The 23,949-nt window shown below is 34.4% G+C and overlaps 3 protein-coding genes across 7 annotated transcripts in view; 2 read left to right on the top strand and 1 right to left on the bottom strand.

The window, feature by feature from the left end:
- The window catches only part of LOC139690773 (uncharacterized), a 57,737-nt gene extending 46,347 nt beyond the window's left edge, over positions 1-11,390 (bottom strand). Inside the window, exon 1 of the mRNA XM_071588331.1 lies at positions 11,303-11,390. The gene's annotated coding sequence lies outside the window, so the exon portion shown is untranslated. The remainder of the gene's footprint in view (positions 1-11,302) is intronic.
- On the top strand, positions 71-10,551 carry LOC139690362 (probable rRNA-processing protein EBP2 homolog). Its single transcript, XM_071587771.1, has 6 exons — positions 71-222; positions 297-377; positions 855-962; positions 1,058-1,288; positions 8,480-8,730; positions 10,274-10,551. The coding sequence occupies exons 1-6, from the start codon at positions 175-177 to the stop codon at positions 10,464-10,466; spliced, it is 912 nt and encodes a 303-aa protein (XP_071443872.1). The 5' UTR covers positions 71-174; the 3' UTR covers positions 10,467-10,551.
- Positions 11,391-11,611: 221 nt separating the features above from the next.
- Ctl1 (choline transporter-like protein 1) overlaps positions 11,612-23,949 on the top strand; it is a 31,111-nt gene continuing 18,773 nt past the window's right edge. For 3 of the 5 annotated variants that reach the window (XM_071588318.1, XM_071588320.1, XM_071588321.1), the window contains exons 1-10: positions 11,612-11,731; positions 11,823-11,936; positions 12,011-12,153; positions 12,230-12,364; positions 12,444-12,545; positions 16,672-16,838; positions 16,957-17,046; positions 20,239-20,378; positions 20,896-21,082; positions 22,648-22,791. In XM_071588318.1, coding sequence (XP_071444419.1) covers positions 11,832-11,936; positions 12,011-12,153; positions 12,230-12,364; positions 12,444-12,545; positions 16,672-16,838; positions 16,957-17,046; positions 20,239-20,378; positions 20,896-21,082; positions 22,648-22,791 — 1,213 coding nt within the window. In that variant the 5' untranslated portion in view covers positions 11,612-11,731; positions 11,823-11,831. Of the gene's footprint in view, positions 11,744-11,822; positions 11,937-12,010; positions 12,154-12,229; positions 12,365-12,443; positions 12,546-16,671; positions 16,839-16,956; positions 17,047-20,238; positions 20,379-20,895; positions 21,083-22,647; positions 22,792-23,949 lie in introns of all 5 variants that reach the window. The other 2 variants (XM_071588319.1, XM_071588322.1) reach the window with 2 other exon arrangements.

Genomic DNA, 23,949 nt, shown 5'->3' on the forward strand with positions numbered 1-23,949 from the left:
CAATTTTAAACTGAAAACAACTGCGAAGCGCACAGCAATCAAAAAACTATAAACATTCGAGCATGTGGAAGTTGAGCAAAGCACGTGATCACTTGGATTTCTTTTCGTGAAATTTTATGTTAGTCTACATTGATTAGTGCTCTTAATTAATCGAATCCTATTATTTAATTCATAATGGGGGAATCTGACTGGGAGGATGAAGATTTTGATTCTGATGGCGAGGTATTATAATTATATGTAGATTATTTAATGCTCAAAAAAGCATGAATTGTTCTCTAATCTTTCATATTTCATAGATTCAAGAAGCGTTTAGTAAAGGCCTCCTAAAGCCAGGATTAAACATAGTGGAGGAAAAGAAGGAGTGTAAAAATGATGTGGTGAGTTCAATTGATAAGAATTTTCCTATTAACGGTTTCTATATTAATCCAAACCGCAACATTAACTGTTTAGGATTAAGTCATTTTTACCTAGGCTACGGTTTATTATATAAGGACTTTTCTTGGGATGAACTCCTATTTTCAATTACGAAAGTTGAACATGCTTATGCTGGCAGCAAGAGACAAATTTTCATCCTCATGGAGGGTAATGTGCATCTTGATGAAGTGTTGTTTGCCTTAATACGAGCCATTCGTAAAGTATGTGCGATTTGCTCTTTTAGGCCATTGAAAACAGTTGCTTTTCAAATTATTTTGCATTATTTACATTGTGCTAATTATGTTTCCGTAAACTTAATGACAATAAGTTTCGCCTGTACCTAGGCATACCTATGTTCATGCAGGATAATAATGTGTCCATTGTTGAATAAAAGTAATGTTCGATCAATTTGCTTTTCTTCCTTCCCTCCCACCTTCTAGGCGGGATTGAAGAGAAAATTGTTTGATTTCAAGTTGGATTTAAAATGGATTGAACGACTTGATTTAGATAATACTCCGGCACCTTTAGCTCCAGAATTGGCTGTGCAAGTAAGTAACGAATTTGGGTTTTAGAATCAACATCATTACAAAATATCCTGTGTCTAAATGTGTATTAATTCAAATAAAATTTTTATTGCCCATAGCTAGAAGAACAGAAAAGAAAACGCGAAAGTTTGATTAAAAAGGACAAAAAGAACATTAGTGTGGAGGATGATAAAGCTTTGAACGATTTTCGTCGTGAAACGGGCTTTTACCGGCAGGCGCAATCTGCAGTTTTGGCTGGAATTCCCATGTTGCACAAATTGGGAGTGCCTACTAAAAGACCGGATGATTATTTTGCACAAATGGCCAAGTCTGATGACCACATGCAAAAGGTAACATAAATAATTCTAATTTTCTAATTGCCTGGACAGAAACCATGCTGGCCTGTTTATTGGCTTGCACCCGTGCAATTCGGAGGAGAGGACCTTCTAATTGACATAGGTGCTTGTGTACCATATTCACCTTAGATAAACGTAGGTTTGTTTGTTTGAAATGGCCAAATAGTCACTTATTGCTGGGTGATAAATGAAAAATAACTTTAGTACTAATTAATGAATAGGATTTTAGATCGGATTCCATGGTGTCAACATTCAAAATTCATGGCTCAACAATCTAATTTTTCTCAGCCTTCCAGTCACCATTATCTATATTTTGCTTCTTCGCCCTAATTACTCTGCTATTCTTCAGTGAAAAAAAAATAATTAATCAATAGAGCCGTTCTTAAATAAAATAATCAAGTTTACACAGGGGCTTCTTATCTATTTCCTATACAAGAATAAGGAGAGGTCATTACATATCTGGAAAACGTGTTTGAATGTAAAAAATCCAAAAGAGCCTAACATGTACATGTATTTGGAAAGATAAATTTTACTTTCAATGATTACCAGTCCATTTTGTTATTTTAATGCGAATCCTCTGCCAAGAGGTTTTTTAGCATATAAATAAAACCCAATAGATGAGACTTTTCTCATCACCTAATGAAAATAAATTTATCAATAATTATGAATAATTCAACTCTATGTATTGACCAAATAAGATAACATATTCCATTAATAAGTGAACATTTGATTGAATAATATTGGTTAAAGAGGTTGAGATAGTTTGTTTAGAACTATTATTATATTAAAAATTTGTCTGCCAATTGTCTGGATATTCATGAAAACAAATGACCATTTGTCATAACTGATACACTTTAGAAACCATGCACCTAAGTAAAATACCCTAAGATCTTCATAATAGTAACTGTCATCTCTTTTTCCTGTTAGGCTGTCATTTTCACTTCTATGACATCTTTCTGCACTTAAATAGCTTCCAGTACCTTTTCCTTCCTCTCAATTTATTCTTTACATCTTTCTGCTTATCCTCATCTCATAAGTCTATGACCATATATTGCTGAATCTCATATTAAAAATTCTGCTAATTTTTTTTTATATTTTATAACAGAATATGAACCTGGAGGACTCAACAATATGAGTCTGTACTTTTCTAAACCGAGCATCCCTTGCTCCTTATTTGTACTAGAAATTGTGAGCCTAACAATCCATAATGGCAATTTGTTCACAGACATTATCCCTAAATGGATTTCTGCACCAGTCAACAATTTTATGCGGCCAATATTTACATCTTTTCTCTTAACTCAACTGTCAAAGCTAAACACCACAACAGTAATCAACCACCACAGTAGTCAACCTGAAGTTGGCTTGATTGATGAGGATAATTCACCTACTATTAAGCCAAATGACATGTGAAATTTTTACATCAAGTGAGAGGGGGGCAGTTTCTTCTGCCATGCCACCTATTGTTTCTCAGGAAGATCTGGTACCCAATAAAGTACACAGATAGGGTAAAGCTGAGGGTGCCCAGGAATAACTTGGGCCTTGCCATATTAGGCCAACTGTCTGTCTATTGGACGACCAATAATATTTATTTATTTGTCCGGAGACATTTCTTGAGAGCTCCGCATGCTGATACCGTTCACTTAGATATGATTCGATCCATTTGTAGGATGTGCCTCTTATACCGTAGCATTTCAGTTAATACAAGATTAGCTCTTGATTGGCACAGTCAAAAGCTTTAGTGAAGTCAAAAAATAATCCTAAAGTTTCAGTTCTATTATCCAATCCTAAAAGTATTTGATTCACCATGTGATATGTGGTTGTTGTAGTGGACGCAGTTTTTCTAAATACATGTTGAGATGTGGTTAATAGGTTATATGTTTCAAGATATGATACCTCAAGATATGATACCTGACAATGACAGAAAACTATTTCAAATATTTTCCCCAATGGGTTCAACAGGGATATTGGTCTATAAGAATTCATGGCCATTTTGCAACCTTTGCCTTTGTATATTGGCACTATTTTGGCTGATTGAAGAGGGCTTGGGAAAATTCCAGTTTTTAGGTTTTCATTAATTAAGATTATCAGCTGATCTTTAATGGTATTAAATTTCCTTTTTATGAATATCCCTGGGATGTCATCTAATCAAGGACTAAATTTGTTAGGGAATTGATTGATAATGTTGGTTAGTTCCATGCCTGAACAGGGGAATAGATATAATGAATTGCATGTGTTAAGAATATGAGAATAATTAGCTGAATTGACTGAAACTGTGGGATTTTGATGGGATAGATAGCAATCATTCAGAATGGAGGCCATTATAGAGTAATCTGGAATAGAATTTCCAATGAATTCATACAGTTGAAGATCTTGTTGTAAATTATGTGTACCCTTGGAATCATTAATAATTTTCCAGATCTCTCTAGATTTATTGTCTGCATTGGTAAGTCTATGTTTGTTGAAAGATTTTTTAGCGCACTGTAAGGTTTGGCGATAACTTTTCTTGGGTACTTAATATTCCTGACGGTCAGCTGGATTTGATTTGCTTTTGTAATAACCAGCATCATCTTTCATTTTCTTTGAAAGCCAGCAAATTTCATCAGAGACCCACTAACTTTTGTATTTAACAGACGAGCTTTTGTTTTTTGTATGCTTCAGGACACAGGGAAAGCAGATTTCAAAGTAATGTAGATAGGTGGAATAGAAATATTCAAAGCTTAGGTCAAAGGACTTTAGGGAAAACAAATCAGACAATTCGTGGGAATTTAATAATTGACAAAAGCAATCATATTCTGATCAGAGAAATATCTTTTTTAGTATTTTTTACCAATCTCCTTATGTTAAAAACTTATTCCTAGATAAATACCTTCTTGTAAAACCAAAGCCATGCAGATAGAGCATTCAGCTACTGGCTAAAGGGCCCAAGATTGAAATCTTTTTGAAGCTGGAGACTTTCAGTGATACTCAAACTGTGTGATTTGTTTGGAAACAAATTGGTGTCCAGATCTTTTAGGGCAAGAGCAAGTTTTACAGGGAAAGGAACTGGTCCTCTTAATTTAATGCGTGAATTTCATCTTATCTAGGCGTTATTATTAGGTGAGCTCTACTCTCCCTTGCTAAACCTTAGGGTTGACTATTTTGATGCTTCTAAACAGTTTATAAATCCACATTAAAGGCACCGCAGTAATGCAGTACTGAAGTGATACTAGTATCTGCCAATCTGTCCATGGTCAACTTGAATGGCCCTTTTACCAAACTCTAAGCATTGTTTCTCGTATCCCACTGTATGGGTATTATCATGAATCTAGTAGTATTGGCCAAACAATTGTCTTGGCTCCATAAAAAAAGCAAAAATATACTCTTTGTTTTTCAATTTACTGTCTTCACTTCTATTGTAGGCTTTTTCACCACCTTTTGAGACAGTGACATTCAGCTCCATTCGCATTAAGAACTATAAACTATGAATCATATCTTTTCACTAGAACAATGAGCACCCATTACACAAAATGTTCTGTAGCATTTTCACTCATCTGTAGCCGTATAATATGCAAATTTGTCCCTTCTGTTAGAGCATGCAAAGTCTGAAGTGATCTCCCAAAAATCACAGGTAATTTAAAATATATTCGAAAACAAAACTGTCTATTCTATTCCTCCTATATACTTCTCACTGTATTCAATTCTAAAGGTGTTTATTTATCCAAGCAGTTGCAAATAATTTTAACAGTAACATTTTTATAAATTATAATAATACAACTTGCAAGGAAGCCCTGCTATAGGCAATATGCCTCTTCAGGGCACTCTCTCTGTAAAATCAAGTGCCCAGAAAATATATGCCATTTGTTAGTAGTCACAAAATATTTGTTTGGTAGTTGTGTCCATCGAAAAACCTACCTTAACCGGTAGATTACCTTAAAAAAAAAAATACCCTGGTATGGACCAAGTCTAGTGAAGACTATGCTGGGCATATTAAAAATGATGAGTCAACATTCTTCTTATCTCAATTCTTGGCTCTATCATCAAATAGTTCCGCAAAACAGCTTGGTGTACTGGATGTTACAGGCTCCCTATTGTATCCCACTACTACTACTACTCTCCAACTCAATAGCATATTAAGAGGTAAAATTTCCCAGATTTTCTACTCAAAAGACCTCTTTGTTAAACTCAATTCACTTCATATTAAAACTGTTTCTAAGTATGTGCATCTTTAAACATAAACGGACATATTTCATTTAACCTCTGTACTTCCTACTAAGGTGGATGAGAATTATGGTATTTTTACTCTTTACAAAATCCCCTCTCATCTTCAGTTACCTTATCCTACTTCCCACAAAAAATTATTCAACAGATGTTTCTTTGTTTTGGTAGTTAAAACTTCCTGAATTCACTGGTAGCATTGAGGTGAGAACTTAGATGGATAAGTGAGTTCTGGATACTAATGGTATGAAGTATCTACCGACAGTTTACCTAATCTAAACATGGGCTTAGTTGTCATTTCGATAGTGTCAATCTTGGAAAGTAGTTCTTTTGCCTTCTTGGTGTCTTCAATTGATCTGGGGATTATTTGAGATTGAAATTAATTATACAGTTGATTCTTCTTTGTCTTTCTTCCATTTCCTGCCTGAATTTCTCAATTATTCATATCCAATGTGTTGTTTTTGATAGCTCTAAGCCTATCTTTTATTGCAGAAATTTCTACGTCTGACTGGCCAATATGCTTTTTTAAAAGAGCTGACAGCTCAGCTACAGCACTCAAAACGGTCGATGAGGTTATATCTTGCGGATGTTTATCCAGCTTTGGTGTCAATGAACTCAAAAGAGGCATGATCATGTCAGCTGAATGTTTACTTTTGTATGCAATGCAAAACCACTTGGTCTCATCATCTTCCCCGATTTTTTAAAATATAGTATCTCTTAGACTTGAGCATTTTTAATGAAATGCATATCACAATTAGAACGCATTATATGTATGTTCCTTGTCTATACCAAGTGCCTTGCAGAATTTCGAGCACTTCATGATTGCCATATAAGATTTAGCTGCCAGACGATCGCTGATATTATCTAATGATAACATGAATAAGATGAACTCTCAAGAAGTAAAACAAATAACTATTACTTTCATTCAAACTGTGTACTCTTTAAAATCACTTAAAAATTGGACTTACAAAAGACATACATTACTTTCAAGATGGCTGAGATGGCAATTAAATTGGTTTAAGATATTTTGTCCAACAACTTACATCAACGGATTATATTCTCAACCCATTCCCAGATATGACGCATAGCCTCTGGGCATTGAATGGTAAAGCATTCTTGATAATTTCCAATTGTCGGCCTAATAGCTACAACATAAACTTGTCATCAGTAATAACAAGAACTCAATATAGTGAGCATTATTGTAAAGATGTGAGTTCTTTCTTTATTGAAAAACTATTGTATCATATATGTATGTAGTTGGAGGAGTGATTCTTCTATTGTGAATTGAAATATTAGAAATTATGAACATTTAGCCTTTTAAGAGGTTAAATATTCATAACATGTCTCAGACTGCTCAGGTGCGGGTGGGAATCGGGGAGTCAGGATGGGCAGTGTTAGGAAGGGGTGTGAGGCAGGGTTGCCCATTATCACCGTTGCTGTTCAACCTGTATGCAGAGGAAATGATTAAAGAGGCATGGGAAGAACTCGAGGTAGGAATGAAAGTGGGCGGGGAATTCGTTAAATCAGTTAGGTTTGCTGATGACCAAGCCTTAGTTTGTCAGTCAGCCAAGGGGCTGCAAGCATTACTGAGTGAATTGGAAATTCAGTGCGACAGGTATGGGATGAGAATCAATATTAAGAAAACAAAGGTTATGCGATTTTCTAGAAAGAAAAAGGCCAAGCTTAACATTAAAATAGGAGGGCAAAAACTAGAGCAGGTAGAGCAGTTTACGTATCTCGGTAGTGTTTTGGACCAACACGGTCAAAGTAGTAGGGACGTAAGGAGAAGAATTGCGCTAGGCAAAGAGGCTTTCACAAGGAGGAGGGAGTTGATGACGGGGACATTGAGTAAGGATGTTAAGAAAAGACTCGTATAAACTTTGATATGGAGCGTAGCTATGTACGGTGTGGAAACGTGGTCATTGAAGCAGGAGGATAGACGTAGATTGGAGGCTTTTGAAATGTGGGTGTGGAGAAGAATGGAGAAGGTGAAATGGACAGAGAAGAAAACAAATGAGGAAGTACTTGGTATGGTGGGAGAAGAGAGGGGTTTGTTGGGAGAAATCCTGTGGAGGCAGGAAAAGTGGATGAAGGGGGTATTGACCGGCAGTGGGATGTTGAAGACTGTGATAGAGGGTAGAATGTTGGGCAAAAGAGGAAAGGGAAGGAACAGGATAGGGATGTTGGACGGGATGAAGGGAGGAAGAAAGTACTCAGAGATGAAGAGGGACCTGATATAGAGTAGGATGATGGATTTTGTGTTTTGTTAGGAGTAATAAAATATTTGTTTGGTAGTTGTGTCCATCGAAAAACCTACCTTAACCGGTAGATTACCTTTAAAAAAAATATATTCATAATAATAATTCTCGTAACCTCATGACCAACTTTGAACATTATCGAACTTGGCCAGCAGAAAAATCCTAAGGACACAATCTGTTGACATATGGTTAATACTGTCACATCATGAAGTTAAAAATCATCTATTGATTTCTCATTTGACTTCTTTGGAGAATGGAATGGTTTTTTAGAATTATTTAAAATCTGAAGTTACCATATCTGATTGTAGTTTTGTCTCACTTAACATATGCTTCGTACAATCATTAAATCAACAAATTAAATACATAGAAAATCTCTCTGGCATAGGTGCTCCCAACTTTTAAAAAGCTGATTTCTACCTTAACAGACATTTCTCATAAAAAATTTAACTATGGACACAATTTCACGTGAAAGAAATCATCATGACTTATAGTCTTGGTTGTTTGAATGTAGGACTAAAACTTAATGCTGATATGTGTGTGCTTGTTTCCTTGGTTAGAAAAAAGCAGATATGTGCTTATTTGCTGCAGTAAATTATAGCATTTTTTCATTGCATTGACAATACTCTTCTTTGCTCTGTAAACTTAATAGACAATTGGAATTCTGTTATCTCTAAATCTTATTATATCAATGTTCCATTGGTATATTTAGTCTTTCATAATTTATTCACTGTAGGTGAGAGAGGTATTGATGAAGAAGAAGGCTGAAACTGAAAGATATGAGAAAATACGCCAGTTGCGGCAATTGAAGACTTTTGGCAAGAAAGCCCAAGTTGAAAACAAGTTGCAAAAACAGAAGAATAAACGTGAATTGATGGAGGAAGTGAAAAAATATAGAAAGGGCGTCCGAACTGATTTGGATTTCTTGGATGATAAGAAAGCTAAACGCCCACAAAAAGGAGATGTGAAAAACAAAAGTATTACAAGGTAGGTGTTAAAATGATACAGAAATTTATTTGCATGCAAGTGAAAAGGTATTTTTGAATATTTTACTTTGCTTAACAATAAGCCTATAATTTATGAATTCCAAGTTTATTGTTGATTACCTCTGATGTTATTTACCTTGTTTCCAAATTATGTAAAATTTGATGCTATTGTAAAATCCTTATTTCAAGGAATGTTGGAAGAAAAATTACAAATTATTCTGTAATGATGTTCTGTAATGTTTACTAGTGTGGGGTTGCTTTCTTTATTGAAATTATTTGTGGGAATATTGGAAGTTTTCCATCAATAATTGGTGGGTTCCAACCAAGCTTCATTGTATGATAGAAAAGGAAAAATGGAGATAATCTTGTTTTCAAAATATGTCCATAGGGTCCTTCTCCTGTGTAAAGTGCTGGGGTAAGACTATCTCTGTGTGGCCTCCAGTATGAGGGAGAGACAATTTCTTAAATCTCACGATTAATATTTGACTAACATTTGCACACATGACCATCATGTATGTTAATTATATGAATGCTACATCAAGAATATTGAAAAGAGCATCCACAGCCCACATCTGTCTCATGCCAAAGTGTATTATTTTCAGCTCATTACATCTGCAATCTCATTTCCACTCATTGTTGCACTGTAAAATCTTATTGCTTTTGGTGCCCCTTTTTTGGCATCTCAATGTCAATGGTTTTGTTGTGTGCACTCAAAGTGAGGGCATGTCTTTCAAAGTAAGCTCTCAAAGGTTTTTATTAAGATTTAATCTCACTCATGACAGAGTTACTCATTAAGAAGACTACTTTGTTCATGGCTTTGAGCAGTCTTCACATTTATTTCCTGTAAAACATAAGTTTACTTCGGAGAAGTAATTAATTTATACACTAATTGCTCTATTCTTACCTATTTCAGTAAGTACTCTATCAGTCTATTACAGTAAGAAAACTGCAATGTCCCAGTAAACTGTCTTTGTTTTCCTATAATTATATATACTCTTGAGTTTAACGCATAGGTGCAAGTTAATATAATCCCCAAGTCCTATAATGCATTATTTTCTAAATAGGATATTTGTTTAGCAATTACCTGGAGACACTTTGCACTAATATTTTCAATACTGTCCAGACACTGAGAAAAGTAGATTTTGGTGTAGGGGCCTTTAGCAGGTAACCAGAGGCAGTCACCCCTTGGTCCATTGTCCCAGCTCACATTTTACCTGCCAGCCATAAACAGATGGGAAGGGAGCACCACAGTAAGGGTATGGAGGTTCCTCATCCAGTCTCTGCCTGGGTGATCACCTAAGATGATCTGATGGAAACTGGGGTTTCAGAATGGCTAGGCCATTGCCTGTCAGTAAACTTGACATGTTTCCATAGTTTTATTTTCCTCCTTAATATACATTCAGAGATCCTCTGAGTCATAGGAAAAGACCAAATAAAATTCCCATAACATATTCACTCTGTGAAAAATTTGTGTAAGCTTTAGGCAAGGCTTACATCAATTATGCTGTGTAATGTACTTATTTATGAATATGAATTCATTTTAGGGCACAGATGAGAAAGAAGTACAAGGACACCAAGTACGGATTTGGAGGGAAGAAAAGAGGAAAAAAAGCAAATACCAGGGAAAGTGCTGCTGATATGTCAGATTACAGAAGACCCAAGAAAACAGGTGGAAAACCTCAGCAGAATCGTCCTGGTAAAACCAAGCGGCAGAAGATCAAAAATAGAAGAAATTAATGTTTACATTGACCTTAAACTACATATTAATATAATGCTTTATTATTATTGTATAAATGTCTGTTCAAATAAATACTTGCATATATATTTTATTTATTTGCGAACCGTGCAGATGGTCCAAGTAATGAAGTGCAGCATAAGCAGTTTTATATAAAATCAGCGGTTGGCAACAGTACCAGAGTAGTGAGAGACCAGTGGTATTGGCATCGATACAGTATGTGGAATGAGCTACCAGCATCTAATTTTATGCCTTGTGTACCAACATTGAAAAAAGGTTTTAACCTATACAAATTAGAATTGTCACTGGTACTTTTGCACATAAAAAGAAACACCTATGCTCTTGTTACCGTTATCTAGGATTTGCACCATAGGCACTAGTACCGTTGTACTTAGTTTTCTTGTGAGGCAAAATTAGCTGTGTAAATTAATAGTGATAAAAATATTGTACAATGTTAACAAAAAATATCAATTGTTTTCAAAAATCAATTGCATTTTGGAAAAGACAGAACATTCTGTGAATACTTATTACGTTTCGAAGAGACTTAAAACATTAGGATTTATTATTTTTTTGAAGGATTAGATTACATTACTAGGATGGAAAATCCAGGGAGGTTTTGAAGTTCTGATGCTCGGCTAAGAAAAATGCTTTCAGTGTGTGTTGGTTGAAAATGTATTACATTCTAGTTACGCACATTTGATATATTTCTATATTCTTTGTTCAATCTAGTCGGTTTAAAAATAATTTACCAGCTCGAACCTCCGGTGCCCTTATTAGGGCTCGAATCTAGTATCGGGCATTTCTGTTCACAAATGTCAAGAAATTACCTCAACCATACCTCACATTAATCCGTTCTGGTCCTGCTTATTACTGCGGCGGTATCATTATTAGAAGCTGTGTTGTAGACAATCACTGGCAACTCTAGGTGATATTAATCACGAGCGGTTTTATGGTTTCAATGTTTGGAAACACGTGTTTACAAAGTTCACAAGTGAAGGCTCATATAAAATTTCAACCCTTAAATACTGCTCAAACTACTACTGTTCATAAACTCGCTGCGCGCCTCGGTCTAAATAAAACAAATGACTGCGGTGGGTTGCATGTTTTCGCCATATTAGAAAACAAAACTGAATATTATTTCCTTATCTAAAACAGAGATGAATTATTTCATTGCCAACGACGTTATAAGGAGAAAATGACTGCTGTCTACGCCACTTGAAAAACTGTGTAGAAGCTAATTTGTTTTAACCGAGGCAGCGAGAGGAATGTACGTACACAGGTATTGGGACATGTCATTTTGAGTTTGTTATTAAATTTTGAGACTTCAGTGATCTTAAGTCATAATATGGTTTTTACAGGAAGAAATAATGCCGTGTTGTAGTCAAGCCCAGTACTCTGGAAATGGCGACAGAACCCGGGGTTGTACCGACAAATTGTGTTTTTCTGTATACGTTATTTTATGGTTTGTAATGGTGAGTAGGTCAGGGTTCAGAAGGGTTGTATAGGAATGACATGTGATAGTAATTCGTGTTGTGTTTTTTTTCAGATATCCATCGCAGCTTTTGCATTCGTTTATGGTAACCCACGAAGACTTATTAATGGCTACGATAGCTTTGGCAATACCTGTGGGACATCCAACAGCAATTTAGATGCACTCGACTTATCAGGGGTTGATTTGAGTGACAAACCGTACGAAATTTTGTTTATTTCATGTAATGTGTTTCTTTTTATTTATTAGAATCTAAGATTGTATGTTTGTTTCCAGGTATGTATTTTTTCTTAACGTAATTGACATCGGAGCATCAATGAAAATTTGTGTAAAAGAGTGCCCAAACAGACACCTATATTCCTTGCAAGACATTGAATTATTTTACAATGAAACGGGATCTATGTTATGTCGGTAAGTTGATGAGCTAGTTGTAGTACGAAATGAATGTTTAAGGTCTTCCAGTTATCATGATTTGAAATGTATTTTTTAGGTATGGTTTCAACTTCTCTGAATTAGCAATCCCTGCTGCTGATCCTAACATAACACCTTTTTCGCCATTTGGCCCGTGCCCTTTATTGCCTGTTTTTGAAAGGTAAGAATAATGTGTTCCAATTAATACTTGAAAATGTTTGCTAGCTTGTTTGGCCACCGTAGAAAACATTGCGGTACCGATAAGCATTTGTGGATGGTTAATAATGTGTTTGTTGACGAGTGCTTAGCATTGATTCTTATTTACCCCATATATAATTCAGGTCATAAAAGTTTCATTTGAAGAATATTTTCAAGATCATTATTCTGGTAATGCAACCACTTTTAAGAGATTGAGGTTACTTGTGAAATGTAAACATAAGAAATTGATATGACAGCCTGTAATTTCTGTTAATATCGCACTGTGGGCCCCTAACATTTGGTTACATTTTGGGTCAGGCTGCATCTAGATCTAAGCTACACAACAGCTCTATTGATAAATTAACTAAAGGCTGTGATAGCAATTAACACATGATAGTGCAATTAATGCCCAATGTTTCTGTTATAAATATGATTATCTCTCTTGCCCAGTTCTGGAATATTTTTTGGTGCTTGGATGCTGGGGGTGATAGATTTTTAAGTAAAATTCTGGTCCCTACTTTGTACCTTCCATAGAAAATTGAAGTGAAAGACCCTGTCCATAGGATTAGTTATTAAGCTATGGACATTTTAGTGAATTTGTTATAAATAAGCTTAAATCAGGACAAAGTTTCTTTCAAATATTCCCCATTCATTATAAACCTCTTTAACTATTAACATATCCACAATGGTACAAAGACAAAGGCTCCTTTGCACATTCCTAATAGTATTAGTAGTTAGGAGAAGTGACCAACATCTGAATGCATTTGCACCCCTTGAGATGAATGGGTAATTTGGTTGAGGTAATTCAGGGAATGGTGAACGGTGGAAAGAAACCTGATGTTGGCATTTACCTACTCTTAATGAAGGATGCCAAGGAAGTCTTAATTCAACATTCTATTTGACAGAATGCACATTTCATTGGAGTGCTCAACACATAGCACCCAAGTAGAATACAGATTCTTTTTCCTCTGAAAACAACCACTTTTAGGATTAGAGTCCAGACTCTCAGATTGGGAAGCCAGTATCCTAGGCCCTACACCAACTAAGTCCCTCCTTTCTTAAAAATCTTGAAAACCTTAACCTGGACACTTATATAAGACACAAGTATCTGCAATATAAAAATTCATATGAGGACTTTTTTATTTCGGCATCCTCAATTCTGAAACTTTTGGGAACAGTTACTCTTAAATCAAAGTGAAACTTGGATTTCAGAGTACCTGGTCAAAAATTTATAAGCCAGTTTTAATATAGATTGGAAGCCTGTTGCCAAGAAGTCTGTTGTGCAACTATTCTCTCATCTGTGGGGGTGGAATCAACAAACACCCAGGAAACTAATACGGCTTACATATGCAAATTTATATGATTGTGTGCCATGGCTATGCTGGCTTCTGATTAACAATGCGACACAATTCCTTAGAAGGCTTCTTGATATGTCAACAGAAGAGGTTTGCTAGGATAAGTTAGCCAACCACTTAGCAATTTTCAAATATAGGGTAATTTTCACTGTGTTCTTTTAAAGTTTCAAGTGTGTGAGACAAAACATAAGGTTAACAATATAGGATTAATTTTTTATTCAAGTTGAGTGATATTATATAAATTGACATCATGAATCTTTATCCAAACCCGTGTGAAAATTCATAGGGATGTGCCTGTTTGTCACATAAATTGTAAATATTTTTTTAAAAGAAATAATTATGCTCTGCAATACATTGCAATGCTGTCATTGAGAATACAGAGAACATGACTTAATTGTTATTGCAATTAATGATGAAGTACCATTTCAAGTTTGGTAGGATGAGGGAAATCATATGTTATGTGGGTTGCCTAAAATTGAGGATGTGTTAGATAATTAAATAATTTTGTGTCAGTTATTTTTCAGAGCCATTAATAGGGTTAATATGAGTTGTTATGGGAGTAAATTTAAAACAAAGCAATGGAGCTAAATGTTGAAAGGAACTACGTACATGTATTTTCAATGGATCCATAATCTTGCAAATCTTGAGGGGTATTGTACTCTTTTCTCTCTAATTGTAATATTTTCTCTTTCTAACTCAGTTTAAGACTAGCCATGGCAACTTATCTTCTAGGAAACTCCCTTTTGCCCTAGTTTTGTTGGTTATACTTTGTGTATGAGTTAATAAGTCTATCGGCATTGTTTTATTTAGCTGTATATAATAAGTAAACCACAATGTAATGCTTGAACAGAAGTTTCAAATATCTTGAAGTTAATAATCACATTTCTAGGCATATTTAATTCCCTTTTCTCCTCCCCTACCTTGGTGACTCATTGGAATGCCTTCATCATAATTTACATTATTAAAATTGCAGTTAAGACTGCTCCAAGATGTCTTACTAGTCCCTAAAGAAGTTGTTTTTGAACTGCAGTGGAAACACTTTTTTCCTTCCATAGATATTTGTGAAATTAAAAAACTTCAAGACATTAGCATTTAAAAGTTCATGTATAATTTTGTGCTTAAATGAATTAGAGAATGAATTTAGAAAGTTAACATTTTTGTGCAATTTTTAAATTTTGTGGGAAGGCTGAACCTTAAAGTCTTAATGAGTACTTCACTTCTGGTTGTTAATTCATAGGTGTGCTAAGTGTTTTGAGTTTTACTACACATTATACTTGCCATTTATGAAAGGGATCTCTTTCAGAATCTGCCAACAACTTGGAAATTGAAAAATCATCTAATTAGTTGGATAATATTGTGAATATATGTGGTATTTCTAAAAGTGAAAATCTGTAAAAGGAAGGGAGTGGTTGAAATTTCATTGAAGAACTTATAAGAATGTTAATGGAAGAAAGAAATGAAGACAGTGGCACTTGTTTAAATTGCCTGAGTGTCGTTAGAAACTTGCTGCTGGTTTTTTATGATTCCAGGAAAAATTACCTGCACCATCATTTCAAAATGATTAGGTTGGGCATTATTGTGATACACAAAATTATATCATGGTCAAAATTTAATTAAATATGTACAATTATTTACTCGTTGGCATCGAGTATCATGAAGTGGGATGGGGAAGTGTAAAAGAAGTTTCAATCAATGGGTTAAGTCATCATTAATGGTAGAAAGATGAACGGGAAATGATAATCAGGTAATTGAAGGAATTAGATTCACTACTACAAAGGCATTACAGGAAACCCGCCAGACTGTCTCCCTGGCCTTTTTACTAAGGAATTTTCAGTTCCTTTTTGCAAAGCTAATGAGTTTCTATAAAGAAATCAATTATAAGCCACATGGAAAATATAATGCCACAGATAATTCATTCATAAAATGGGAATTTTACATTATGTTTAAGATTTTTAGTGAAAAATTATGAAAACTGTTACCCTTAACCCTGAAAAAGTTGGAAATATGTCTCCCATGGAAAACATTTGTATGTAATTGTAACCTTCACGTTATCCCTACCTCAGCCTCCTTTTTTTATTTTCTTTTTTGGTATTTATTTCATTCAATTTGCCCACAAAGTTTCTTTTTGTAGCCGATCTCTCCCTGTGTATATTCTGATGGGTCACTCATCCTTTGGGTAATGTTATGTTAATGGATATCTTTGAGAAATAATTAATTTTAATTAATTGCCGATCTCTCCCTGTGTACATTCTGATGGGTCACTCATCCTTTGGGTAATGTTATGTTAATGGATATCTTTGAGAAATAATTAATTTGAATTAATTTAAATAATAATTTTCTATTCAGTTAATAATGGCTGATATCTGCCAGTAGGTTCAATAATAATACCATTCTGTGCTTTAAATGCACTTTTGAGACTGAAAAATATTGTTACAAATTATTAAGCGTTATTTATTAGTATGTTATAAAATTTAGGATTTGTGTGAATGGGAGGTTAAGTGTGATACTTGTCATTGCTTACTCATATATTTAGAGCCTTGGGTCGAAATCTGTAGATAATATTTACAAAATGTCATGTATTTTTTCCATTTAGGTTTTATTGAGATCACTGTTGTTTACAATTTACCTTCACTCCAATATAAGGCAATTGGCAAGAATGCCAATTTGTAGAATGTCTACCAAATTAACCACAGAGGAAGGCCATTATTTTATGCAACCAATAATGCTGTTGAGGAAATGTGTTTTTATTTATAGCTCTCCTCTGCTGAACCGTTGTGTACCAAGAGCTGTACGTGAAGTTGCTGCTGATATTGTGGGGAACCTAATTGCATATTTGAATAGCCAAGAAGTTATACAACAAGTCTTGAGTGATCTCTATGCTACTTGGCAAGAGGTTCTTTTCCTCACAATTCTTGCATTTGGTAAGTGAAATGCACAATGCATATGTTTTGTCAATTAGTTAATGCCACATTCATTATAAAATATTGTTTTATGACAATTGCAAGTTTTGCATCTCAATTTTTCTTTAATCTCTTTCAGTGATATCATTTATAATGGTATTGGTCATCCATTTACTTGCTGCAGTTATGTCTGTAATCATCATGGTTCTTGTCGCCTTATCTTCAATTGGTTAGTAAATTTCTTTAAAACTCTAAGAGTTAGTCATTTTATTATGTATTTTTGGCTGTCAGCTTAAACAGCTATTTAGAATAACACATTTAGCTAATTTAAGTTTAATAGAGGAGCAGTAATTATTCTTGAAAGCCCTTAATATGCATTTTACATAAATGTTTAATTCATGTGATAATCTCAAAGTAAAGGATAATTAGTTGTGGATGCTAAAAAATGCACTGAAAGATTTTATTAATGCAAAAAATATTTTATAATCTATATATGTTGATAGAGGGGCACGGTAGTACAAGGTTAGAGCGTTGGACTACTGACCAGAGGGCCTGGATTCGATTCCTTGTGCCTCTCTGAGTACCCTCAACTCCACCCTATCTGTGTGATTTTTTGGGTACCAGATATTCCTGGGTAACCATAATCGGCATAACAGGGAAAAGATCTGGCCCGCCTATCCGAATGTGTCAATTTCTTGTGCTCATGGGCTTAGTATTGGGTGAACTCTACCTTCACCTACCTAGCAGACCTTAAGGTTCATTACTGTGTTTATGGTTTCTATGCTGATAGTAATTCGTGTGGCTTGAATGAATCACATTTAAATTATCCTGCAGCCAACATATAAAATTTATTATCATGTATTTTTATTTTTTTTCAGTCGTACATACTTTAATGCTATATACTAGTGCATACTATAATGGATAGTATTTGCAACATCTCAGCTCTTCAATTTTGATTGGCAATCAGTGTGAATAATAGCTATTTGATCAAATTATGATTGTGGAGTAGCTTGTTTGGTGTGCGATCCCAGTTCTTCATTTTTGATTCAGGACTGATGCGACTCACAATAGGTTTTTTTAGGCATTCATGATTAATATTGAAGTCAGAAGTCTTTTTAATTATCAATTAAAGAGTAATATAGTAGTTTATCATAAACAATTTGTGTTGATTGATAAATTATCTTGAGCCAATTCTGTCAATATGACCAAACCATTGAAGAATGCTCCTTTCATCCTTTTCTATTACCAGTAAATCCAATCCCTATTGTTTCTTGGCCCACCTATACCTCCGTCCATGGGTTCCCATGTTGTAGGTCATGATGCAAACTACACAACATTTTTGTGTGGTCAAAGAAAATAAATTGCCCAAAAGTGTTGAAATAAAGGAAAATTTTATAAAAAATTATTGTCTCAGTCAAAGTTAAGTGATTGAATGATAGTAATAACCATTTATTACATTCCAAACTAGTTAAACGCAATAATGAACTGTATTGCTATTAATCAGTTCTAATGTGATAATGCTGCTTGCTCTCATCTTTGATTCACAGTGAGTGTGAAAATCAACTTAGGTAAATTCCAAAGAAACTGCGGGAGATGCCGCAACAGTAACTTTTAACGGAGTCATCCGCTAGTGTGCATTTCAATGCAACAATTTCAGAGTGTAAAAATCATTCCCCTTGACTGGGATTCGAACCCAGATCCCTCAATATCTGGTCGAGTGCTTTAGCCACTTAAGCACTCGATCGGAGCAAGCAAGTCATCTTGTTCCTTTAAAAGCCCCAAAATTTCAGAGTTTAAGAGGACGCCTCGGTAGCTTAAGTGGCTAAAGCACTCGACCAGATATTGAGGGATCTGGGTTCGAATCCCAGTCAAGGCGAATGATTTTTACACTCTGAAATTGTTGCATTGATCAACTTAGGTCTTGCAAAGCAACTCACCTGCAAAGATTATTAAGCAAGATGAATTTTATAATCATTTGAAGAGACAGTTCATCATTATATCAAAATACAATGACATATTGCAATTAAAAGATTATGAATGTAATAACAGTGGGTCTTTTTTTCTAGGAAAATGTTGATGTACATGATTGGAAGAGTTAGTCCAAGAGATTGGGGGAAAGTGGGCACCCATTCTTTCCTGTTTTTTCACCACAAACACTCCTTAACTACCCAATGTCCTAAATAAAGAGTAAATTAAGATGTTAAGTACAGTCATACTCAATAAACGGTTATGCTGGGAATAAATTGGTCCAATGATCAGTAATAAGTCATTGGTTGTTCTAATAGAATTGTCCAATGATAATTATCTAAATTTGGGCATCAAATTTTATTCCAAAATACAACTTTCCTTTTAAAAAAAGGGAAATAATAAAATGATAAATAATAACTCGTCAATGATGTGTAGCAAAAAATAGCTTTTCAAATCTTCAAACGTTATAAGGAGGTTTGCAAATATTTATTTCATATGCACTCAAGCATACCTTTCTTTAAAATGGTCCAATATATTAGCTCAGGATGAAGCCAGTGTTGTTTCATTATTCATTTTAAATTGACTGAAAAAAAAAGAATGTTTTGTGCATTCTTGGTCTATTCTATTTTAGTTTTCAAAAGTGTTGTAAATGCTTAATACAACCATTCTTATTAAAACATCAAAAAAAGGGAAAATTGATCCAAGTCCAGTGTTATGATACACCCGAATGCCACGTGCACATCATCAAAAGTATTTGTTCTCATTGTTTTGAGATTAAAGCAGGATTGTGATTTTAATATTCACTGTAGTATTAGAGTGCTAATTGCATGTATGGACCACAAGCTAGTCTAATAGTGGTTTGTGGAAGAAAATTGTTTTAATATTTTCATTAACACTCAGAAAAGCTTGTTTTCCTCATTTCATGCCCAGTGCTCCTAATGCCATTTGTCTTGCTGCCAGTTTGAATATCATGGTGATAGTTCTGCTGGTTGACCACTGATCAATTAACCATTGGGCTTCTAAGTGGGGTTTATTTCATTTAAAGTAGGGTAAAATGTTGCTTGTTTTGTTACTTAAAATGAGAATGGTATGCAGAATATATCTATCTGGTAGGTGATGTAGAAAATTACATCACAATTGCTAAGCAATCACAAAAATACAACAAGGTACAAAAATCCAAGGTAGCCTAAACGCTGCGGATTTCCGCACAGAATATTCAAATTATATCATTAATACTTTTTCATTTATATTATTAACATGTTGTTTGCATGTGAAGTGGGTTAAAATTTGTGTAATTATTAAATAAGGCTTTTTCATTGAGTTGTTAAAGTTGATATGAAAGCATTAAGAATTTAGGCCTTTGAAAGTAAATCAATACCAGTCATTTATTTACACCATCTTTATCTCATAGCTCCTTTACTGTATGTTCTAAGAGACTATTTTACATTTCTAGTGTGCACTGTCTTATTGTGGTGGACTTATGTTGCGATAAAAACTGAGCTAGATATTACACCTCAGTCACAGCTGCTGGAGGAGTCAGCCAAAAATGAACGGGCATTCCTTATATATTCCATTTCAGCCACGGTTTTTACGGTGAGATTTATCTTTCGTTGGAAAATATTTTTATTCAGTAATATTTTGCAGCCATAGGCGCATATAGCTTTAATATCTCATCATGGTTGTTATCATTAAGGCAATTTTTATCTTATAATGTAGTATCAGTTTCAAAAGTCTGCAGACAGTGACAAGTGTTAATAAATAAAGCTTGTTAGTTATGTCGGCATTCAATGGCTGGTAGGCCGTTATTCTGCAATATTTTTACATTTTTGTGAAAGACCAGCGTGCCTGCCAGCCATTGAATGCCAACACAAGGAATATTTTCTCCTTTTCCTAATTCTTGACACACTGGTGACTGCCTACAGGCTTTTAGAAATTATATTATGATAATTATATGGAATAGGATTACAATACATGGAATGTGATGATTTTTTATACATATTTTTTAGCATAGGATATGGTGATTTTTCTTTTTAGAGGCATACTAATCTTGTAAAGGAACTTGTGTGAATCATATGTTAATCTCCTTTTTTAATATTTCTTTAATATATAGGTTGTATTGCTCTCCCTGGTGCTTTATATGAGAGAGAGATTGGTTAGAATGGTTGAACTTTTCCGAGAAGCCTCAAATTGCCTTTCGTCCATGCCTGGATTATTTTTACAACCAATCTTCACCTTTGCTGTGCTTATATCATTCTTTATCTTTTGGATTTTTGTTATTGTGTGCCTTGCAACTGCAAGTAAGTGATAACTATTGAGTTTATTTATTTTAATATACTTATAATAATAATATTATTTTATTATACTATTGAGTTTATTTATTTTAATAACAGTTACAACTATTTTCATTTAGCCTTTTGATGATACAGATTCATGTGGCAGAAGATGTCCAAACACTAAACTTAAGTTGAATTATTGTCAGATAATAGCAATTTTCTTCTAACAAAATAGTTATGGTGGGAACATTGTGTATATATTTGTCATGAATAACGTGAGGGAAGAATTACTCAATGAATCCATCATTGCTATAAAATCTGTTTTACCTATTCTATCTGGGTGATCTAAACTGCCAATGTCACATGATATTCTAATAATTCTTTTTAGGTCTGAAGTAAATTTGAATTTACTGGACATTACTAAAAGCCTCAGTTTTGCTTGCTTTCTAATAGACTGGATAGGTTCCCCTCCTAGTTTTGCCAATATTCCTGACACATTTACATTCATTTTATAGCGATATTTGAAAAATAGGTCTTATGTGAAATTTCTACCTTTGAAACTAATCTGGTAGGTGATAAATACTCCAAATTCTGCCTAACTAACAAGAAGTAGCAGTTCTCATTTGACTTTTTTTGTAGTTATCGAAAGCCCATCCAATAAAGCTAAATCTCACCTAGTAGCAACTACATTCTTGGAATGTTAGTTCTTCATTAAAATGTATATGTCACGGTTGTTTTTTCCTTAATTGCCCTCCCGAGAGCCTTTTTTTTTAACGAATGTGTAGTCACGATGAATTGGAATATCTTTGTAAATTCAGGTTTTAGGGATTTATTTCTAAATTGTTGCATCATCAAATAAATTATTTTGTTTAATTTATTAAATAGAAATATTGTATGTAATTGGTATTGATGGACATCCTTTATGACCGAAGAAGATGTGTAATAAAAGGTTGAAATATGCAAAAGAATCATTGAAGAAATGTGTGTATTAAAAATTGGTGAAGATATTGTACTGATTGTATTTTTTAATTAAATATATACCCTAAGTTTGAATGTGAAACTTAGAGCACAATGATATAGTAAAATATACCTATGGAGTGGATTTTTGGAGTCTCAATTGGAGCCAAAATCAAAGTCTATTCTGTTCTTGTGCTCTTAATAAAAATTCTAGTTGCAAAATTGCATTTTGTTTATCTTATTAGGATTTGATTTGAGCCTAGAAAATCCCAATCAAATAGATACAGATGAATATTGCTGGGAACTATATTCAAAGTACCTCAAAATTTCCATTAAATTGTTGAAGTTGATTGTTGTTGAAATTATCGATTTCAATCGTAAAATTTTTTGGCTTCATGTAGTTTAACAATATGTAAATGTAATAAAAAAAGCTCATAAAAATGTGAATAAAACAAGAAGTGGACTGAAGTATTCAAATCTGTATTTACTATTCAGTGGTTGAGCAATGGGGAAGTTCATAATATTTAGTTAATTTTCGAGTTAATGGAGCAGCTATTTTTTCATTTATGCTGCAATTATAAAAACCTTTTCTTAATGAGCATATTTCATATGAGTCCTGTTGTATGGTTTAGCTATTCCAGGGTCCAAATCAATTCAACCACTTTCTGGATTAGCTGAGTTGTCAGGAGCATTACTAATCCCTGCTAGTGTGTTGGAGCAGCCTGGAAATATGAGTGAAGCTGTTGTTATAAAGAGGAATAAGTCCATTGCGGGAAGTAAGTAAGACTTTTCAATATATTCTCTATTGTAAATGTTAAAGTAAATGTTAGAATATAACTAGAGCATCAATCATTCAAAATCCCGAGTTCTCTGTGCCAAGACCTTTTCCTCTCATGTCGGCCTCCTCTATTCCCATATACTTGGGCATCTAGCCTCTTATCTTCCTATTGCTATTACTAGGTGCTTAGAAATGAACATTCGAATGAATTTTTTCACCAATAAGTTAATTCTGTAATTGTGGTCGCTGGCTCTCCTTTTTTTAAAATTATTATGATGTAAAAGTAAATAAGATTGCTCAAATTCCAAAGAAATTTGTTGTCCAAGAAATTTTTGAAATTTGTTTCCAAAGAATTGTTGCATTAAGATTGCTCAAGTTAGTTGAGGCAGCAAAATGCAGTTGCATGCTTGAGTTAGTGATATAAAACTGTGCTATAGAGGATACGTGGTATGCCCAAAAAATATGCAAACTGATGCAATCTGGTGGCCATGATGCAGACTAGTCCCGCCCATTAGCGGCACTAGTTGCCTGAGACCCAATGAGCCATCTGTGCTTGGCGGATCATCGAGCTATGCATATGGTGCCGGTTATGTTAGTTTCTGTTGTCCTTGTTTTTACTGTTTGTCAGAAATGGAAATTGACAAAATCATGGAGCAATGAATCAACATAAAGTTTTTAATGTAGTGTGATGACCGACAAGATGCCATGGATGATCCAAGGCCAGGACGACCTTCAACCACCTGTGTTGACGACAACATTGGTCATGTGTGGTCCCTTGTTCTTACCGATCATCGAAAAACTGTCTGAATGATGAAATGAATTAAGGAAAATCAACAGTTCACACTATTGTAACCGAACATGATGGATGAATCCTTCACCATGGCAATGCACCTACACATTCAGCATTGATTGTTCAAGAGTTTCTGACAAAAAATTCAATCACCATTCTTGATCATCCTCCTTATTCGCCAGATCTCGCCCCCTGTGACTTTTTCCTATTCCCAAAATGCAAAACTGTGATGAGGGGACATCACTGGGAAGATGTGGACACAATAAAGCAAGGAATGACAAGACAACTTAAAAGCTTAACTGCCGAGGACTTGCGAGGTTGCTTTAAACAGTGGTAAAGAAGATAGAATAAGTGCATGGAGAGTAC

The sequence above is a fragment of the Hetaerina americana genome, unplaced genomic scaffold, assembly GCF_022747635.1.
Source record: "Hetaerina americana unplaced genomic scaffold, ioHetAmer1.1.p SCAF_3, whole genome shotgun sequence".
Taxonomy (NCBI): Eukaryota; Metazoa; Arthropoda; class Insecta; order Odonata; family Calopterygidae; genus Hetaerina; species Hetaerina americana.